Below are 19,687 nucleotides of genomic sequence, written 5' to 3' on the forward strand. Positions count from 1 at the left end.
GAACTCCTGGAGATACTTTAATTTTTTTTGTCTTGGTGTTCCTGTGGCCCGCTTGATGTGATATCTACATAGTGTAATGAAGAGTTTTGAGCGAGATCTGATCTCTGTCTTGGCTGCCATAAAGAGGATTAGCCTCGAGATCTGTGTGTGTTTACAAGAATCTCTAGCTCTCTGCTCTAGTTCTGTTATCTTTTAAATGAAATCATTAGCACATATTTGTAATGGACCTGCTATACCTGGTGAAATTTTGGCTCTTGGTTCCTTTCTTGGTAACACATTATGCACTAAACCACATATGACAGATGGAAAGCGTGGTAGGAGGCGGTGAATTGAGTACATAAGAAAGGGAGATAGAGTAAGGTGTATTTTTATGGACTGAGCATTTTTTTACATAGCAGTGTTTGTATTTGCAGTGAACAGTTTGTGTGATGAAATATTCAAGATTTTTTGGGCCTGTCTTTGTGGAACGGCTTGTTCCATCCATACGCAGAAGGAACAGTGGCTGCAGAGAACAGAACAACTGCAGGACTGCTGCAGTACAGCATGCCTGAGGGAAAGATACCCTGCCTGATACCACCGTTCCTCCCATAGGTATGGAGTCTCCTCAAATGTCATGAAGTCCCCTTTTAATAGACAAAACTTCCAGTATGGGTACTTTATCTAGATTATAAACATTTATCTGTTTCTAATCTTCCATTTACCTTTTAATTAGAGTCCTAATTGCTTCTTCTCTGATGCCATTAGGGAGCTGACAGGCATTGCACAGCTCAATTTATTCCTTTAGGGTCCTAATTCAAAAGCCACAAGAGACCGAGACCTACTCCACAGGTTTGGGAGAGCTTTGGATCAGGCTCAAAGCTGTATATTAAACATTTCATACACATTAGTAGGGGGTGTTTCTGGGCTGGATTTCTATCACTGATGGCTTTTGAATACTTGAACAGTATTTTATATCCCTTTGGAGGGTAAAGGAAGGCAGATGTAGCAAGGTTAAGATTCATGTTTGTGTCTTAAAACCTGGATCTTGACTAATTTAACAGGGTTTTAAAATCCTGTTGTAGTTGTGTTCAAGCCCTGAGGGGAGAGTCCTAAAGAGGGGTTTGAAGACAGTTAGAGAACAAGCTGTTCTGGAGCACAGACAGGCAACTGGCTTTCAACTGTTTCTAATTCATCTGTAGGTTGAAAAATGAGGACTGGATCTATTTTGAAAGATTTGTCTTTTGAAAGGACTTAGATCTTTGCCTTATTATTTTTTGCTACAGAAAGAAAAGAAAAGCAGTTTAACTGTAAAATCGGAAAGGGGAACAGACCAGTTGTTGTTCTTCAGGGAGATAGTTGGAGGAGGCCAGTTGTGAAGGGTGGGCTTGTGCTCATTCTGCACTAGCTGCTGTGATGCCTCCCTTGAGCTGATGTCAACCCCTCTCTCTTGGTGTCGGCTCCCCTTCCTGCCCTGCCCCACACTGCAGATCATGGTGGAAGTGCTGTGAGTGACCGCTTTGCTGTGGTCTTGACACACAACCGTAATGGTAACTTACAGCCTGCATTTCTAAAATGAATACTCTGCAAAAGTGCTCTGGAAAGGCTTGAGTTGCTGTAATAAGGGCGCACAACATGAGGCCAGATCAATCACTCGTAAAGCACCAAACTTGATTAGTCAGGTGCTGGCAAACTGTGGGGCAGTTGTGTTGTGAAGGCACCTGCTGGCCTCTGTCTTCCCAAGAGAGCCTGCCCTTGACTCGTGGTAGGAGAAGGGCATTTTCCTCAGACTGCAAAGCTAAACCTCCTCCACTTCACAGTTGTCTAGATGTGGCTACTGCCTTTGAAGCAAATTTTTGGCCAGACAAGAATCCTTGACTGACTCTAAACCTTTGGCTTTGGACTCTTCTACACTTTTTCACGACATCTGTCATGGCTGTATTGGCAGTTAGAAACTCATTCCTGCACTTATTATCTGAAAAAGTAGCTCATTTGTTGCCTTCTCACTGTAAAAAGAGAAAGAATCTGAAAATTATGAAGAGGGTAGGGGGATTTTCCCATCCTGGGGATCTAAGTGTAATAAATTAATACTTCTTATGCAAGGGTGAAAAAAATTGAACCTAATGGCTGGTTAAAAAAAGTGCCAGCACAATTTAATTGGACTGGCTGAGTCATAAATCTTTTTTTTTTGGAGGTGCCTGGCAGCTCTGCCATAGTCAGATTGATTTTTTTCCTTTAGTGGTAAGCCCCTGTGTCTTCAGTTCACATTAGTCTGCATCAGTAAGAAATGTGGAATAAAAGTTGTCAACCCTGATGTGCCTTAGGGCTCCCCCCCAAAGACAAATCTTAAATGTCTCGACTCTGTTATTGGATACAAGGCTACCAGTTGTGGTGATGGTGATGACGATGATGATAATAACAATAATGATAACTGAGCAATTTCTTGTAGCTGGATTTTGTGTTGGCAGCTTGAATCACACAAAGCCTGTCCAATGGAGTGAGAAGCAGGCAATCACAGCAATGTTGGATGCCCATCTCAACCTCTCTCATTGTCTAGAGGGGCAGAAAGATGCAAAAAAGGGTGACTATGGCCAGGGGAGTGGGACAAAATCCAGGATGAGTAGGGAATGCTACGAGTTAGTGCAATCTTTGGATCACCTTCAAAGACTAGTTGTCTGATGGAGTGCAGCCTTACAAGTTTAAGATTTGATGTTCCATCAGACCTCCTGGAGCAAAGCTTGGTTGCACAGGCTGCCTGCCTGCCCACAGCAATGAACTCATGCTCCTTATCCAGTTCTGTCTCTCCTCTCTGAGGCACTACTGTCTCCAGTGGTTCACTGGTGGCCACAGAACAGCTTTCAAGTACATAAACCACAATTTCTTAAATGGTGACATGGGAGAACAATGAAAGCTGTTAGCTGGGCTATTAATTTTTTAAAGCCATTCAATTCTTCACAGTTATTAAATACTAGGAGGAGCTGGCTTTGAGTTTTATAATCACAGACTGATTTAGGCTGGAAGGGATCCATGGAGTCATCTGGCCCTACCCACTGCACAAAGCACAGCCAAATAGTTTGAGTTGCTTAGGGCATATGCAGTCAAGTTATGGATATCTCCAGGATGGTGATTCCCCTACCCCCCTGGACCCCTGTTTCAGGGTCTCTATGGTAAAAAAAAAAAAAAAAAAAAAAAAAAAAGGTTTTCCCTAGTGTCTAATCAGAATTACCTGTGTTGTGACTTGTACTTGTTGCCTCTTGTCCTGTCCCCTTGCCCCCCTGAGGTGTGCCTGCCTCCATCTTCTCTGTAATCTCCCATTGGTAGGTTCAGACAGCAATAAGATTCCCCTGCACTGTCTATTCTCCAGGCTGAACAGTCCCAGCTCCCTCCGCCTCGCCTCGTGTGTGTCCTGTGCTCCAGCTCCTGACCATCTTGGTGGCCCTGCTGGACTTGCTCCAGTAAGTCCATGTCTGTCTTGTACTGGGGAGCCTTGAACTGGACACAGCACACAGGAGGTGGCCTCACAGGTGGTAAACAGAGGGGAACAGTCACTTTCCTCAAGCTGATGGGTATACTTTTACTACCACAGTCCAGCATGCAATTGGCTTTATTCACCAAAAGGACTTATTTTGGTGTGTATCATTCACTTGTTGAATAGCTTGTGCTTAATGAATTTTAATGTTTAATGAATTGCTTAGAACTGTGTTTGCAGACACTTTTACTCATTTTACTCCAATGACTTTAGTGTGGGCAGCAATGTTCATTGTATGTGTGAACCTGAGCCCATTCATCTTCTTGGGAAGCCTGTACCTAAGGGCAGAGGTAGGCAGTGGTGCTTGCCAGCTTCCTTCCGCGTCTTGTCTTTTTCCTCTTTTATTCTCACTGTCACTTCAGTGACATCAGGGACATGCTGGCCTCTTCCAACTCCGTTTAGTAACAGCTATGAATTCAATGACAAATCCCTGGGGCTTTGGCTCTCCTATTAGCCTTGGCCAGTGTTGTGAATTGTCCTGAAGCAGATGTCTTGGCTGCCCTGTCCCCTTGCCTTGCTATGATAGTGGCCTGCATTCACACTGACCTAACTATATGCTGTTGCCCTCCTCTAGTGCTCATGATGTGAGATAAAGTCCTAATCAGGTCTGCCTAGGGAAGCTATCTGTACAGTTCATGGGTTTGTAAAATTAAACTGCTGGGAGAAGCCTGGGAACCTACAACCTGGTATCCTTTGCAGGGCAGAAAATACCCTAGAGTGTGTGTTACCCTTCCCACTATTTATTTCTGAGAAGTTAGTGGGGCTGATCCAAATATTCCCTCTGAATTGGTTTTCCAAATAAAATTTTGCCATTCCTCAGAAATCTCAAATGAGTTTCTCATAACGACTGAAGATTTGTTTTTGGTGATCTCTGATTTTTGCTTTGTTTTCATGTTTTGAATGTTTCTTTAAATCAAGTTTCTTTATTGGCTAAGTTGTAAGAACGGAATATGTCAAATTCAACAATCCTATATTTATTAAAATTCTAATTTTTAAACAAAAGTTTTTTTCCATTCCACAGAAATCCCAACAAATGAAAATTGTCAAAACCAGGAGGAACAGAAATCTTAGAAAGTGTTGTGACTTGTTTTCTCTCTAATTCTCTTGGGATTGGTGGGAATGAAGGAGAGAGTGAGCGAGCAAGAGCACAAGGCTGATCACACGAGCTTTTTGTGCCTTTCGCATTTGTTGTCACAGCGGCTGCCTCATCGCTCTGGGAAGATCCTCTCTCTTTCCATCTCTTCTGAAAATACAGCAGGTTTGGAGAAGAGAGGGGTGAAGTACAACCAGAAAAATGAGATGTGGGTTGCTTGGCAGTTGCACAGGTTGTCACACGAGGAAATGTTTTTTATATGAAAATCGACTTTGTAGTAATAAACCATAGATATTCAGCATCACTTACTGGGACATTAGCACCTAACATTAAATGACCTGTTAAATTAATCTCACTGTTGTAAGCTGAGAGCATGCTGGATTGGAATATGGCTATTTGGTAGCGTATTCTCGGGTTGAAGCTCTGGATTGTCCTCCTCACTTAGAGAAAAAAGCAGGCCAGCCTCCCTCCAGCTGGGCAGCACAGGTTAAGGCTGCTATGAGTTGCAGGTGGGAGTGCTGAAAAATGTGTGGCTGCTTGGTATAAGCAGCCCATGTGCGTATCCTGTAACCAGTGCCTACGCTGCTGCTTGGACTTGGGCTCAGACTCACCAGCGTGGTGTTAGTTCGCTCCTCTTCAGTGACACAAGCGAGCAGCTCCCTGAACCCCCTTTGGCTACGGCTACATGGATAAACTAGAGCTCAGCTGCTTTGTGGTGTCAGGGTGGTGAAAAACAGGCAGAGCACATCAGCGACTCCGAACTTGTGTTTGGTTTTCCTTAAAATGCTGTGATTGAGACCACTGAGACCATTGCAATTCCTTGTGATTCGTTTTTGCTGGAACCCCTTGAGGACTTTTTTGTAGTGGCCTTGGGAAGCCCAGAAGCTATGCCATAACAGGAGTTTTTAGTGCTGACAGCAGCTTTCTAGAATAGAAAGCATATACTCGTAAGTCTTTTCTCTCTTTTTCATGTAGTTATGTAGCCAGTGGAGTTAGCTGTGGTCCATAGGCTTGTTCTTTTTAATCTATCAGGTGTTGATTTTGAATTTCTGGTTTACTTAACAGCTTTGCTTGCTCATTCTTCAGTCTTTTAGGTCACTTTTGACTTTACAGTTACTGCTCTATTCAATTTTGTGAAAACTTTCGGCTGAAGGTGAATAACCTATCTGCTTACATACATTAGAAACTGATGTAAATATTTGTAATTTAGAGAGGTCTTACTGTTATCAAGGAGAGTAATGTAACATGTTTATCCTTCATTACAATTTAGTAAGAGGAAACAATATTATACAGCTAGAAGTAAATAAGCACCAAGGGGACAAGTGAAAAGATCTTTTAGAAATATGGGTGAGAACAGAGTTTGCCAAAAATATTTCCCACGGTTTTGAACTGCAGGCTGTTTAAGTATGCTTCATATCTGGAGATCAAACACAAGTGAACAAGGTAATCAACATGAAAGAATCAGTTCATTTTGGCAAAAGTTCCAGGGGTGAGACACTGCCCTGACTCAAATCAGCGTGTGCCTGGGATTTCATTGCAGGTGCTCAGCAGCCTTCGTCTCCAGGTTGGTAACAACCTTGGATGACCAAAAATGAATCTAAAATAGAAATTATAGCTATATTTTTCTTTTTCCAAATCAGCCATTTCAGTGCTGACCCTTCATTTACACTGTTCCAAGAGCAAGTGGACAAACTGAGTATGCTCAGGTTAATAGCTGTTTTCTTGAAAAGTGCTCAGAAATGCAAAAGGCACTTCATTGTCCTGAAGCACTTCTCAGGAGGGCTCAGAAATCATGTTTCCATTTTGTAAGCAGGTGAAAAATGTTCAGTGAGCTAATTCTGCCTGGGGTATCCTTTGACCTGGATAACACTGCTGTGCCCTTTGCAGAGAATCATCCCTTTGGTTTTGCAAAGTGGACATCTTTGTGATGGAGCCTGCGTGGGCACAGGGGGGACAAGTACTGCTCAGTGCAGCTCAGCCTCTGCCTTCTTGGTCCCTCCAGTAATACACAGTCATCCCTTAGTGTCCAAGCTGGGTCTGGAGACCCAAGGACTCCGCAGTATCACCTTTGCAGTTGCCTCGCTTCTGTGCTAAGACTGATGGAAACTACAGTTGCTTGAAGCTATGCTGGAGGCAGTGGTGGTTGTTAAGTGGCACCGCAGCATTTTAGGGGGAGTCTGCTGGTGGTGGCCTGTGAGGTTTGGGCTGGTCAAGGAGGAGGGTGCCAGCACAGCTTCCCGCTGTGCCCTTCTGCTAGGGAAACAGCAGCAGGGCCAGTGTTAAAGCACAGCATTGTGATCCTGTCATTCCTCTGGCTGTGGAGATCATGAGCCCTGCAAGGGATAATGTGTGTAGGCTCACAAGTGAGAAGGAGTGGTGAGCAAAGATAAAGACAAAATTCTCGGCATCTCTCTCTGCTTGCCCCTGTGCTAGGAAAGGAGCAATGCTGACAGTGGAGGTCTGCAAGAGTATTTAATAATATCTAATTAGATATATGAAAGTGGTTTTTAATACAGAGGGATCTCAAACCTTTTTTTTTAGGTATCTTACCTTTAACGTAAGAGCTACTGCTTGAATCTGAGTATTATAACGTTTAGGGGTGAGGGAGCAGCTGTAGTTGTGAAAAGCTGAGCAACTAATTGGTGAGAAATGTATGAAAGATGGACAATAGGCTATTATCAAACACTCGGCAACATGTTTGTATAGTACAGCACTATTCAGAGAATAAAGCTGTTAAACAAAATGTGTAATCCCTTTTCCCTGCCTTCCCTGAAAGTAATATAGATGCTCTCATCAAAATTTTGGTTGAAATACTCATAATCAGCATATCTCTTTTCTCATGAACTTCACTCCCTGACTTCTTGCCATTTTGCATATTGTTTTGACTGTTGTGAAATTGTAATTGCCTCATTTAAGCCTTATAGTCTCCTTCACCAAATAGACTAATCTTTTCTACCTGTAGAGAAAGCTTCCTGAAAGAAACATCACAATGAAATTGAAGTGCCTTTCTTTGCCGGCATTCAGAACTCCAGCTCATGACTGCAATCACTCGTGCTAACGATCCTAATTTTCTGTGTTAGAATTCATAACAATGAAACATTTTGTTAGAATTAACAAAATGAAAATGTGAGCAAGGATTATAAGTGAAAGGGATTATTGGCAAGCACTAGGGAATTGGGGCTATATGAGAAGGTGAACCTAGATATCTAAGTCTAGCACCTAGCATCAAGAGATGTTAAAACTATTAAAACAGAAAGAAAGGAAAACTAAGACTGGAGAGCCATTGTATTCTGACCATTCCTGAAATTATGATAATCCAGCTTAGAGCAGAAGCCATTTATTCTTAACCCTGTTTAAATTGTATTTCTGTCAATGTACGTTGGTCACATCCCAGAGCACAACAATCAAACCTACTTTCACCAGTTGCCTTGCAGAAACACTTGGGTGTGAGAAATCCTGGTTCTTTTCTTCCTTTCATCTACAGCCCCTTAAGAAGCAATTTGAGAGCATAAACATCTCTTCTTTGAAGAGCAGTAAAAAATTCTAGTGAAAAACTGTAACCCGAGCAATGCTTATTTGGAGAGCGAGCAAAGTCTGCAGAAATGTTTTGAAAGGTTGGAACCGCTAACATACATATCAAAGGGAGATATTTGTTAGGATTGGGCAAGGATAAGGGCTAAATATGGCAATTCATCCGGGAGAAATAAAAAAGACAATAAATCGGTCAGTCAAAGGGGCTGTAGTGAAGAGTGGGAACAGCTTTATACAATGTTTGTCTAGTTGATAGCATCATTTACAACATAAATAACCATCTATGTGAACATTTTATTGCTTTCCACACACATTTTCCACAGCTGGCAAGTGTGTTTGTTTACGTATCTATAAACCATTCTGCAAATACTGCTCTCAAGCTGCCTGTGTGTCAGGATTATAAATGCACACTATTACAAGTTTATTTGTAAAATTATCCATATGAACCTAAAGTTATCTGTCTAGATTTGTTACTTATTTTTTGACAGTTATAAATGTGTAGATAATTTTCTTTTCCTTGGTACTGTTTCAATTTTCATGTTTTTATTTTTAGGCAGAGGGAATTGCCAGAGTGTCATCTAGTGCACCCTACTGGCCAGATACAACTTCACAAAGTTTGAGGGTCTTGCCAGCTTAAGTAGGTTGAAATACTTCATATTCCTTTCCTGTGTTAGAAAATGCTGTTTTCTGTAAATTAAAGCAGGTTTAGAGGAGGGAATTGAACCAGGCTGCTTATGATTCAGGAACTGCATTACCAACAAGGCTACGGGCTGTTCAGGATACTCCTCTTTCTCTCGCACCTTTTTTTGTTATCCCTCTCTCTGAGTTTCTCACTTTCTTTCTCTCTCAGTTTCTCTAGCTGTTGTAACATACCTCACTTTCCCACTTCACCTCCCCAGGTTTAAAAGACTTTCCTTTTCTTGATCTTGGTTTATTTTCTATATCAGAATTATACATTTAGAAGTCTTGTTTAATTTTTTAAAATGACTAGTTTGCTTATGATGATAAGACCTCCCTTAAATATAGATTTCACTACGCAAAAAAAGCTTAAAAATTTCATGCCTATTGTTAGAAAGAAGCTGTTAAATTATCATAAAAAATTCTTCAATGTAGATTTTTTTTAAAATTTAAAACAAATAAATAAGTTCTTCAAATCCAAGCTTTTGTGCCTGCTATTTAGCGGGGACAGGGTTCAGGATCTTTGAACCCAAGTTTTTTTGTTGGTACGAGGAAAAAAAAATCGTTTTCTCAAATTCCATTACTATAAATGTGCATACTCTAACAAATGTCTTAACTGGTCTCTAACAAATCTCTTAAGTGGTCTCCAGAAAATAATATGAAACAGTGGTGGCACTTTAATATAAATGATCTATTTTGAATGGCAAATATCAAATACTGCTGAACTGAGATCAGCGTGTTAGTCATGTTCTTTCCAGTTAGTTCATTTGCATTTAATGTTACAGCTCTCCCATAAGGACCGGAGGGATGCCAGAATCCTGTTTTTTAGTGCTGCTTAAGTGTGGGACCAGAGCCTTTGCTGGTATGGGGCTATTCTGTCAATGCCACAGCTGTAGTCTGACACTAAAAGAAGCATAAGTGCCTCAGAAATGGCTTCCTTATTAAAGATGGACGTTACTTCAGTTTTTTCAGAGTTAGTGTCAATCCTTCCATCACACTGGCACTCCTACCTGCTGTTAGCATGGTGGGAAATGGAACAGGGGCTGCAAAACGTGGAAATAACAGATGTGTCCTTCAGACGTAGTGATGCTTGGTTGGAGCCCTGTTCCTGAAGGCTCGTTGGTTTCTTCATGGCAGTCTAATGTACTTCTTACCATGACTGGGTTTTTTGGACACTTGAGAGATGTGCATCATTAAGCCCTTAAGGTGGAAAGTATTATATATGTACAAAATGATATCACCTGCTCAGTAAAACTTTAAACAGAATAATATCAATAATTAATAAAAATAACAACAAATGTTGATACTTAGCATTTTCCACTATGTTACTTCTCATTAAAGGTATAAATGTTGTCAGAGTGGGGAAGCTCTGAAAATAGAGAAAGGATTGTTTTCACTGGACAAACTTGGGAGTGGCTTTTCTGATGAATAACATAGGCTAATGATCTCAGTCTGTTTTTGACCCATGAATGATGATATTGTTATAGCTGAGGTCACAGTTTCTTAGCTTCAGTTTTAATGTTTTTGTATCACGTGACTTTGACCAATGTTGGCAGGTATGATGGGTAGTGTATTGCTTGCTCTCCAGGGTTGGAGATTGCTGCTATAAGCAACTTCTTTTGCTGTTCTCACTCTACATCGGGTGTAAGAAGGAAATGTGAATATATGATGGCCTAAATTTGCTTTTAGTGTTTGCCAGGATGTAGCTGGAAAATATTTGTAAATTAAAAGAGGGAAAATGTCTAGTTTTGGTAGAAAGTTGGCCTGATAGCACCTTCAACAAAAATAAGCCAATGCATGTGGGCAAAGCACAGAACAAGTGGCTACTTCTGCACAAACATGTTTTAGAAATTGTGGTGGTATTTATGACATTAAACTTTCTGATGCCATAGTTAAGCAGCATTATTCGATGCCCTCCCCTTATATCTCATGCAGCTAGAGAGCCGACCCAAACAGAACAAATTGGAGCAGCTTAAAATGGTAAACATAGCTACCTATGCAGTGCCGGGGTAACACCTTAATCCTGGATGGCTTCAGTGGGTTTTCAAATCACTGCATCCAGTTTCTTTGTTAATATGGACTCTTCTGGCATTTTAACTTAAACTTTGCCAGCCCAAGCAGTCTGAGAGGTAGCCCCCTCTGGTGAAGGCTGAGTGGAGGATGTGGTCAGTCTCAGAGAAGCAAAGGAGAGCCCAGAGAGCTGTGTGAGTGTGCAGGGGTGAAGCTGAGGTAAGGGAGGGAGGGTTAAACAATGAAGAGTGGCAAGGCTTAAGACAACAAGACTACATTTGATGCACTGCAGAAGTATACTGTCTTTTGACCTTATAGATATTTTCGGTGAGATGTTTTTTATACTTCTACTACTTGCCAATAATTTTTCTGGAAAACATGGTGTTCCATAAACCTGAAAACATCCACCGCTCTTTGGGATGTCAGCTTCATTTAGCTGCAATTCAGAAATTTCAAAATGGTTTCAGCTAACAAACAGCAATTTCCTCATTGTCTAACCCGAAGGTGATGCAGATGTTTGAAACCTCTGTGCCTACTGCATGTATCAGAAACACTAAACATTTCATCTTGATTTCTCTTCAGTACCACCTACTTCCTGGAAAATTTGGAAGCCTTGCATTTACCACTTCAAATTCTCTGCCAAGTTCCTTTCAATTTTTTTTTTTGCTCCATTTTTGTCTCACACGTTTATTATATGGTGACAAATGCAGTTTTCTTCTGACACCACATAATAGATGTGTGAAACACACACACATGTTCTAGTAAGAGACTGCTCTTTATTTCCTGGCTCCAGTTGCAAAACATGAGTCAGGGTTAGAAAGGTTGTACCTCTGTCAGAGATGTGTAATCTGCATCCTCAAACTTTCCTAGCTTTTGCTACAGTAGTGGGGAAAAATGGCAAATCTGGTTCTTCTATTTCTATATTCAGTGTTTCCTCCTCCACAAGCACATCTTTTCTTCATTTTCTAATCACCGTTCTGTTGTATTGATTATATTTACTCACTTCAGAGATTGATACTGTCATTAACAGGAAAAAAAATACCTCCAGCTCCTAAAACAATTATACCAGCACTCTGACTGCGGGAAACACAGCAGTTTTAGAGAAAATATCCTCTTACTATTCTGGCTTTAATGTTAAGAAAAAACATTACTAGTCCATTTGCTGTGAATTTCAAGCACTGTTTTCTCTCCGTCAAGTGATGTCTGATGTTCTGCTGTATAATCGTAGGTAATGACCAAATAACCTCCCAACAAGACTCTGGTGACATAACATGCCTTATTTATATATACCAGATTTAAGTGTTCTGTACGCTTCTGCAGTGTGTAGGGGGCCTCAGCGAAATACAAAATCAGACAGATCTTTTGTGAACTAAAGTGGAACAAGCCCCATGTTACAAGTTAAAACAAAAACAAGTAAACAAGCAAACAAAAAGAGAAAACTGAACACGTTATCACTTCCTACTGGATCCAAACAAGCTAGGAATTTCACATGGCAGGCAGTTATTCTGCAGTTACCCATGGGTGACGGGAAGCAGCAGGAACTATGGTGCTTCCGTGTTAATCATAAACAGAGTTTTGTATTGAATTTTTTCTTTCTAAATCATTTTATCCCACAGGGTCCTAGTGGTTGAGTTGCTCCTGCAATAGAATGACAAATAACTGGGTGACATGCTGTGAAAGATTTAGAAAATGAGAAATGCTATCCCATTTTTCCAAACAGAGCAGAAACAACACTAATTCCATTAGGCAAGATGGAACAGACAATTAAACTGGGCATGCTTTTAATTTTGAAGCTAACCAGATAACTGATGCCTTTTTCAAATGTAATGACTATTGAAGTGATTCCTTTAAAGTGAAGCAAACCCACTGATTTTCCTTTCTAAAATTAAAGCATTTACCTTATACAAAGTATAAGAAATGTTACCTGTTGCCTCCACCATTCCTTCTAGGATTACAACAATTTCTAGCTCCTCTTTGGGCAACTGGGCTTTGGAAATCTCCCAGAAAGGACTCTGCTGGTTAATTTCATGGCTGATGATCAGTGGTGAAACCAAAAAGAGACGATCATCCCCTGTGTAATAACCTACGTTGATATCTGTCTGGTTGAGTGGTATAAATTCCCCCTCCTTTGTCTGTTTGGATTTGATCAACTTGGCTCGTATTGATGCCTCTACAATGTGTGAATTCCTAAGGTCTCCTACTCGGAACATCAGACACAGCTTTCCATCCCGCATGGAAATAACTGCGTTTGTAGAAAAAACCAAGGTTTCTGCCCTCTTCTTGGGTTGGGATATTTTCACAAACATGCAGCCAACCATGAAAGCGTTGACGATAGAACCTAAAACAGACTGCACTAAAAGCAGAATAATTCCCTCGGGACACTTGTCCGTGATGACCCGGTAACCATACCCAATGGTGGTTTCTGTCTCGATTGAGAATAAAAAGGCTGAGACAAACCCATTGAGGTTGCTGACGCATGGGGTCCACGTGCTGTCCCCTATATGATCCATATCTCCTCGCATGTAGGCAATTAGCCACCATATCATTCCAAAGAAGAGCCAGGTCACAGTGTAAACCATGACAAAAATCAACAGGTTGAACCTCCACTTGAGATCGACTAAGGTAGTGAAGATGTCAGTCAAGTAACGGTAAGTCTCTCTGACATTCCCATGGTGGACGTTGCATTTCCCATCTTTCCTAACATACCTCTGGATTTTTCTCTTGGCACATTCTTTGTTTATATTTTTTGGCAGATCCTCTCTAGCTTGTTTGGGCAACTTTGGCTGATGAATAGTGACAGGGCTCTCTATGTCCTGCTCCATTGATTCTTCTTCCAATACGTTAGCTGCCATGAAAAACAAACAAACAAGAAAAAAGGCAGGCATTATTTTTCTTATTATTTCTCTAAGTCAACACACAACTTCTTCCTGTATTACTGGCATGAAATTGCTATTAATTAATAAAATTATCATCCTTGTTCTTTGCTCACCTGTTAGATGCACAACACAGAAGTCAAATGACGCCAAGCATCCTCAGTTTATTGCTAAATAGAAATACTTTGAAGGAAAACTCTCATTTCCTATCTATCAGGTCATCCTATCTACACCCATATTTAAATTCTGCAAGATGTGTTTAAGCAGAACTTTCTTCCCCCCATCCCCCTTTACAGTTTAATAAATGAGATTTCTTATGCACCAAGAAAGATCTTCTGGGAGATAGCAGATATAAATGAGGAAATGGATTCACTTGGGGGTTTCAGTCAACAAGATGAGCAGAGAAAATGAGAAATTGTTGAGCTATTTTTTCTTTCAATTGCATTGCTGTGGGGAAAGTATTAAATAAGTATAAGGAGTTTTAAAAAACCCCCGTCTTTAGAATGAACCAATCTTACTCTTGTTGAAGACAGGCTACAGTGTAATATATACCAAGAGCAATTCAAGCACATTTCCATAGAAAATCAATATCTTGCTGATACTGAGACAGGGAATTGTGCGTCCTTCTCCCAGTAATGTAAAACATATGGTACTTCAGAAAATGATTTCATTTTAATTCAGTATGCCTGTGGCCTTAATTCAAGGGTACATTTTTCTTCTAATGGCATGGGCCTAAACAGCGTTCCTCTGTGTCTTACAAGAATTTAAAACCCAGAAATGACAGTAACTGCCTTTTTTTTTTTTTTTTTTTAGTTTCCCAGCCTTTTGAGAGAAATAGCTTCATTATGTTTATGTGCAAGAAAAAAGACTTTACTGAGGAGGAGAGTGGTTTTATCGAATGTGTTTTGCATGAAGCTGAGGAAACTGTGAGGTCTGGGGTAAGTGTTGTCTTTTACTGGAAACCTTCTGCACTCTGGGGCTTGTTCCTGCAGGAATTTCAGCTCTTGAACTCCTAATTTTGTCTCTTCTGGCTAACTGCTATCATTCTGCTGCCAGGCTGTGAAGGGAAAAGGCTTCTGCTGGCTCTGCCTAGCCGCTTGGCTCTGAACAGAGCAGCACTGATGCGATGTTGTACCACCGGTTTACGGAGAAGCTCCTCCTGAACAGCCAGGGCGTTGACACGCGTGTTGCCGGTGCGCCCTGCAATGGCCACCGTATACACCAACACGCCGCGGTAACCGCTGTGCAGGCCCAGGTGTGGGCTGCCCAGTCCTGCTGTGAGGGGCCACCTTCAAGCAGAGAGCTGGGAGCAAGCAGCTTGGCGTGGGAAGCACTTCATTTCCCTGAGCTCCGGTTGCCTCCGAGTACCTCTTGCCGGGCTGGGAAATGGGGGCATAAACCCATCAAAGCTCCTGCTTGACGCAGCAGTCCTGTCTCTGGCACCCCACGGGCTTGGGTGTCTCTGCCTGGCGCTGCCCTGGGCACTGGGCCCAAACCCTTTCGCACGGGGCAGCTACCCGGGACGCCTGGGCTCTCGTCCAGAGAGAGGGTTGCACAAGGGGCTGCTCTTGGCGGGTCGGTGTGGCTCCAAGAGCGTTTTAGTCTCTCCCTCTTAGAAACATGCACTACGTGGCAGATCGTCTGTGGAGTCTCATAGCACCTGTAGCTTTTTCAAGATGTGCAGACTCACCCCTGTGGGGAAAGGTGACAGACCCTTGTAAGGTTTTAGGGGTGACTGAAATACCCAGGAATAAAAAAAAAAAAGGGATTGTAGACTGTTTCTTTCTCCTTCTGTCCTGCTCCACTGCCAGCCAAGCCTCTGCTCAGCCCCATAGCCCTTTCTGTGTTAAAAGAAAGGCTCAAAGGTCGACAGTAGCATGGAAACCTGATAGCAGTTCTGTGTTTTAAGACTGTGTGCTCCATCCTGTGCCACCTTTTCAGGTTGCTGCTGTGTCTAAAGAGAGCATTATTCAGGCTGATGGTAGCGGCAGCACTGGAAGTCATGTCACAAGGCAGTCAGTTCTGAATGAACCTACCCCAGTTGGTGACAGTGTGCCTACTTGCATTATAACTAATGCTATATAACGTATGACGAAATAAACACAATAAAAAGGCATTGCAGGAACCTTGTGAGGCAGACTTAAGCCAAAGCCAGAAAATTTGAAGTTAAGGCTTCACACTTTCTGCTTAACTCTCTATTGTGCCTAAGGAAATTTCAGTCCACAGGCGCTATCACATCACTGCAGTAACAGACCCCTCAAATACTTATGAACAGCCTATGAAGGCTCTGGCTTTTGAGGTTTTAACAGACTGTATATTAGACTAGTAACGCTGGTTTAAAGTGGTTCATTATCTTTAAGGCATTATGAATATTTTGCTTTCTCCTACCAGATAGAGCCTGGCATGAACACAGAGACAGGGTGCAGGTGTCCCCTGTTGCCTTTGAGAATATACCTTACTTCTGACCTTGCTATTAAAGGCAACCATGTCCTAGACCTCCCTGCCTGAGCATCTCTTACAAGAAATGGCAAAGTGCATTAAAAAAGCATAGCAGGGCTGGGAGGGGACACAGGTGCTGATTTTGTTACTGGCATCAGGAGATATCTGAAGGGACATCCCCATCCAGGGATGCCTAGCAGTCATACGCTGCACCCATCTAGCCTGCTTTGCATACAGTGTTTATTTCCTGTAGAAGTACTTGCTAGCAACGAAGCACCTTTTATTCATACAACAAATTTTACTGATGCTTTCAAAATGCTTTGTGTTGATTAAGCCCTTCTGCATCATAACCGTTCCTGTCTTTCACAGTACATGGGCTGACCCACAAAGAGAGGTAGGGGCCACATTTTCTCAAGCAGCTATAGGTTTTGTAGCAGGAGCAAGGAGCCGCTGTGCTCCCCAGAACACGGTGTTGGGCTGTCACTGTCACTGTAAGTGGGCTTCAGAGACCTGCCCCTTCCAGTGTGGGAGGACTTTTCTTAACTTTGAGAAGTTGCACCAGAGCTCACTCCCACCTGGATATGTAAGAGGGCAGCTTTGGACAACCAAACCCAGTGACTGCATTTAACCTATGTTTCAATCAGTATAGCATCTTGCTAACACTCTTGCAGACATTTTAATCTCCCTGGGGGCATCTGGCCATTTTGTAAGCTCTTCAGGCTCCTTCCAGTGCTGTCATTTCTCAACTCCCAGGCAGTCTCTGAGAGGAAAAATTAAGGTCAAGTTTTTAGTCTTTTTCTCTTATGCAAGATGCCCTTTGACTCTTTCCCTCACCCAAATTCTCCTCCTGTGAGACCCAACGAATACCTGTATGGGAAGGTTTCTAGATCAGAATCACAGTCCGTCACCCTCTCCTGGTCTGAGTTCTCACTCCAGAGTGAACCTCGGAAGCAGCAATTCCTGAAATAAGTGATCCAAGGATTGTGCATCTATGTGTTTCCATGGAAATGCTTGATGAATAAGTTTTAAACACTGTTCACCACTAAGGCTGAGGAACAGCCACATATTGTCAGCGCCTTTGCCACAAAACACTTTGACTAATTATATTTTTACTTGATATGAACCTAATTAGCTTATGCTGTTTATTTAATTTAATTTTCCTTTTGGTTATATAATGGCTGTCATGGTTCCAGGAACAGGGGAGTGAATAGCAGCTATCTCACTTGAGAGCTATTTTTACTCTCTCCGCGTTTCTTCACAACAAAAATATATACATATTATTAATCTGCACTGAAAAAAAAAGTACTTCTGAATGCTTCCCCCTCTCCCAGTAAACATTATGTTTGTTTGAACACAACAGCCAGGTAGCAATACTGTGCCAATTTAGGCCAATTTAGAGTATTCTGTTCAAACTATTTGTTTCAGTGAGTCTCTTAGGCAAATGCATACATGACGTATGAGATTTCAGTGATGTTTCATTTTCCAGCAAATGACAAGGAGTTCTCTTAAGTAAGTCCCTGAATAGTTCACTTGTGTTTCATCATAGCAGTAGGTACTGGCTATGGCTATATTAGCAAATTAACTGTACCCAGGCCTATTCTTTAGCATGGAGGCTAAATGGAGTAGTACAGCCCACACTTGTATTATTGAACTCCTGTTGTTTTCAAAGCAGGGTAGTCTCATACAATCTGCTTATTAGGAATAGTCTGTGTCCCATGATAACACCTGAAATGTAGCCAGGAATTGTGTGTACTCAGTTCTGCACTGGTCAAAACCATGCCAGGGGCTTTTCTAGGGATTTTACCATACAAGGAGTTGGCTGCCAGTGCTTGGGAACATTTTATTTTCCAGTAAAGATGCAACCAGTACTGTTGCCCTTGTCCTTGTCTATTCCAGAACATCATTGGAAAGGCACAATCCAGTGTTTCCAAGCACATATTTTTATTTAGAGTCTGTAGAATAACATGAATCTAGTGTCAACAACAAACTATAAGCTGTACAGAAGATGCTCTCACGACCTTTGTGGCTGTGAATGTAACATATTACTGTAATCCCTACGCAACCATTTTATCATTAGCAATGTGATATTTTTGTACTTTGGTAGTGCTTCAGAGATCTTGTCATGGTACTGTACAAATACAAAGCAAAAGGAGGTATGTAAAGGGCATACTCGTCTAATTTAAATACTTGTAGCCTATTTTGATTGTATACTATATTAGAGTTGTATGATGTCCTGCAAAAGAATTAAGGAGTTTCAACAGAGAATATTACAAATTATAACTGACCTTTTTTGTAACACAAGCTGATATAGAGTTCAGTGAATGTTTCACTGTAATTCAGTAGACTAATTTTATCTCTTGTAACATAGTTGTAAACGGTTTGTATGCAAATTCATTGAAAATTCACTAATTTCAAAAACTTCAAAGATTTATAATCTACACATTGTTCTCATGGGCTTTATTGCACATATACAAATGTCAAGCAGACATCATTTTGACTGTGATTTGTCTGCATGCACGTCATTCCCCACTTTCCCGATAGGATGAGGGCAACTTTTATGTTATGCAGCTGTTTGCATTTGTAAGGTCCAAGTTTGCCTTTTGTGAACAGTCTTCAGTATTCACTTCTCATTTGCTGTGATCACAAGCCTCCCTGACACTGAACTCATCTGTGGAATATTTGGCAGAACCAGGTGGCTATTTCTGTTCCCTGCTGCCTCTGCGAGGTTGTTAGGCTTTGACATCAGGAGAAGAAGGCATAGCACTGCACAGCACAAGACATTTTCTGCAATGTTCAATACTCTGCTCTAAGTCTGGGTCTTTCTGTTTCTTCTCTTGCTTGTCGTGCAAGGAGAAGTCAGAGAGAGGAAGCAGACTGGGAGCTTTTGAAATGCTTTGCCTGATCTCTGGCTGGTTTTAGTCACCGTTTCAGAGCTTTGTAAAATCTTGTGTCTGTTGAGCACTGAGGGCGCAGGAGCAGATATTCTCAGAATAGAGGGAGATTTGCCTGTTTGATGAACTCAGCCTGTATCGCTCTCAGTGAGACCAGGTAATCCATACTGCGAGACACTGTATTACCACTAGATATGAGGAGAAACAGTCTTGTTTACAGAAAAAAATGGAGCCTTTTATGATCAGCTAACAATCATAAGTAGTCATTATCACAAAATGCAGATTTTCTTCTGAAAAAGAAAGGAATTAGGATCTGGTCCTGTGCTGTTGAAATCAATGCAAGATTGTCTATTCACTCTGCTGGGAACATTGTCTAAGTCCTCGTTTTGAAATGTTGAAATGTTCAATAAACACTGACTTGGCAAATTGCTTCAAGAACCAAATTACTTATTTGTGCCCATAGAATCACAAATATAATTTCAGAGGGAGTATGCATACGATTTAAATTTATTTCAACAGCAGTTTTCACTAGAAAAGAAATGCAAATTGAAGTATATTTATGATTAGAAAAGAGGCAGTAGGACGATACCTTGTTTTTTTCACACTACCTGCTTCATCATTGCCTTCTAATCCAACTTGATAAAAATAACGTTCTACTATTTTCATT

At 41.4% G+C, this 19,687-nt stretch overlaps 1 protein-coding gene across 5 annotated transcripts in view; it reads right to left on the reverse strand.

The window, feature by feature from the left end:
- Window positions 1–19,687, reverse strand: part of KCNJ6 (potassium inwardly rectifying channel subfamily J member 6) — a 165,253-nt gene that overhangs the window by 29,456 nt on the left and 116,110 nt on the right. For 4 of the 5 annotated variants that reach the window (XM_030020622.1, XM_030020619.1, XM_030020621.1 and 1 more), the window contains one exon: window positions 12,742–13,662. In XM_030020622.1, the coding sequence (XP_029876482.1) occupies window positions 12,742–13,639 (898 nt within the window). In that variant the 5' untranslated portion in view covers window positions 13,640–13,662. Of the gene's footprint in view, window positions 1–12,715; window positions 13,663–19,687 lie in introns of all 5 variants that reach the window. The other variant, XM_030020623.1, reaches the window with a different exon arrangement.

The sequence above is a fragment of the Aquila chrysaetos genome, chromosome 7 (assembly GCF_900496995.4).
Source record: "Aquila chrysaetos chrysaetos chromosome 7, bAquChr1.4, whole genome shotgun sequence".
Taxonomy (NCBI): domain Eukaryota; kingdom Metazoa; phylum Chordata; class Aves; order Accipitriformes; family Accipitridae; genus Aquila; species Aquila chrysaetos.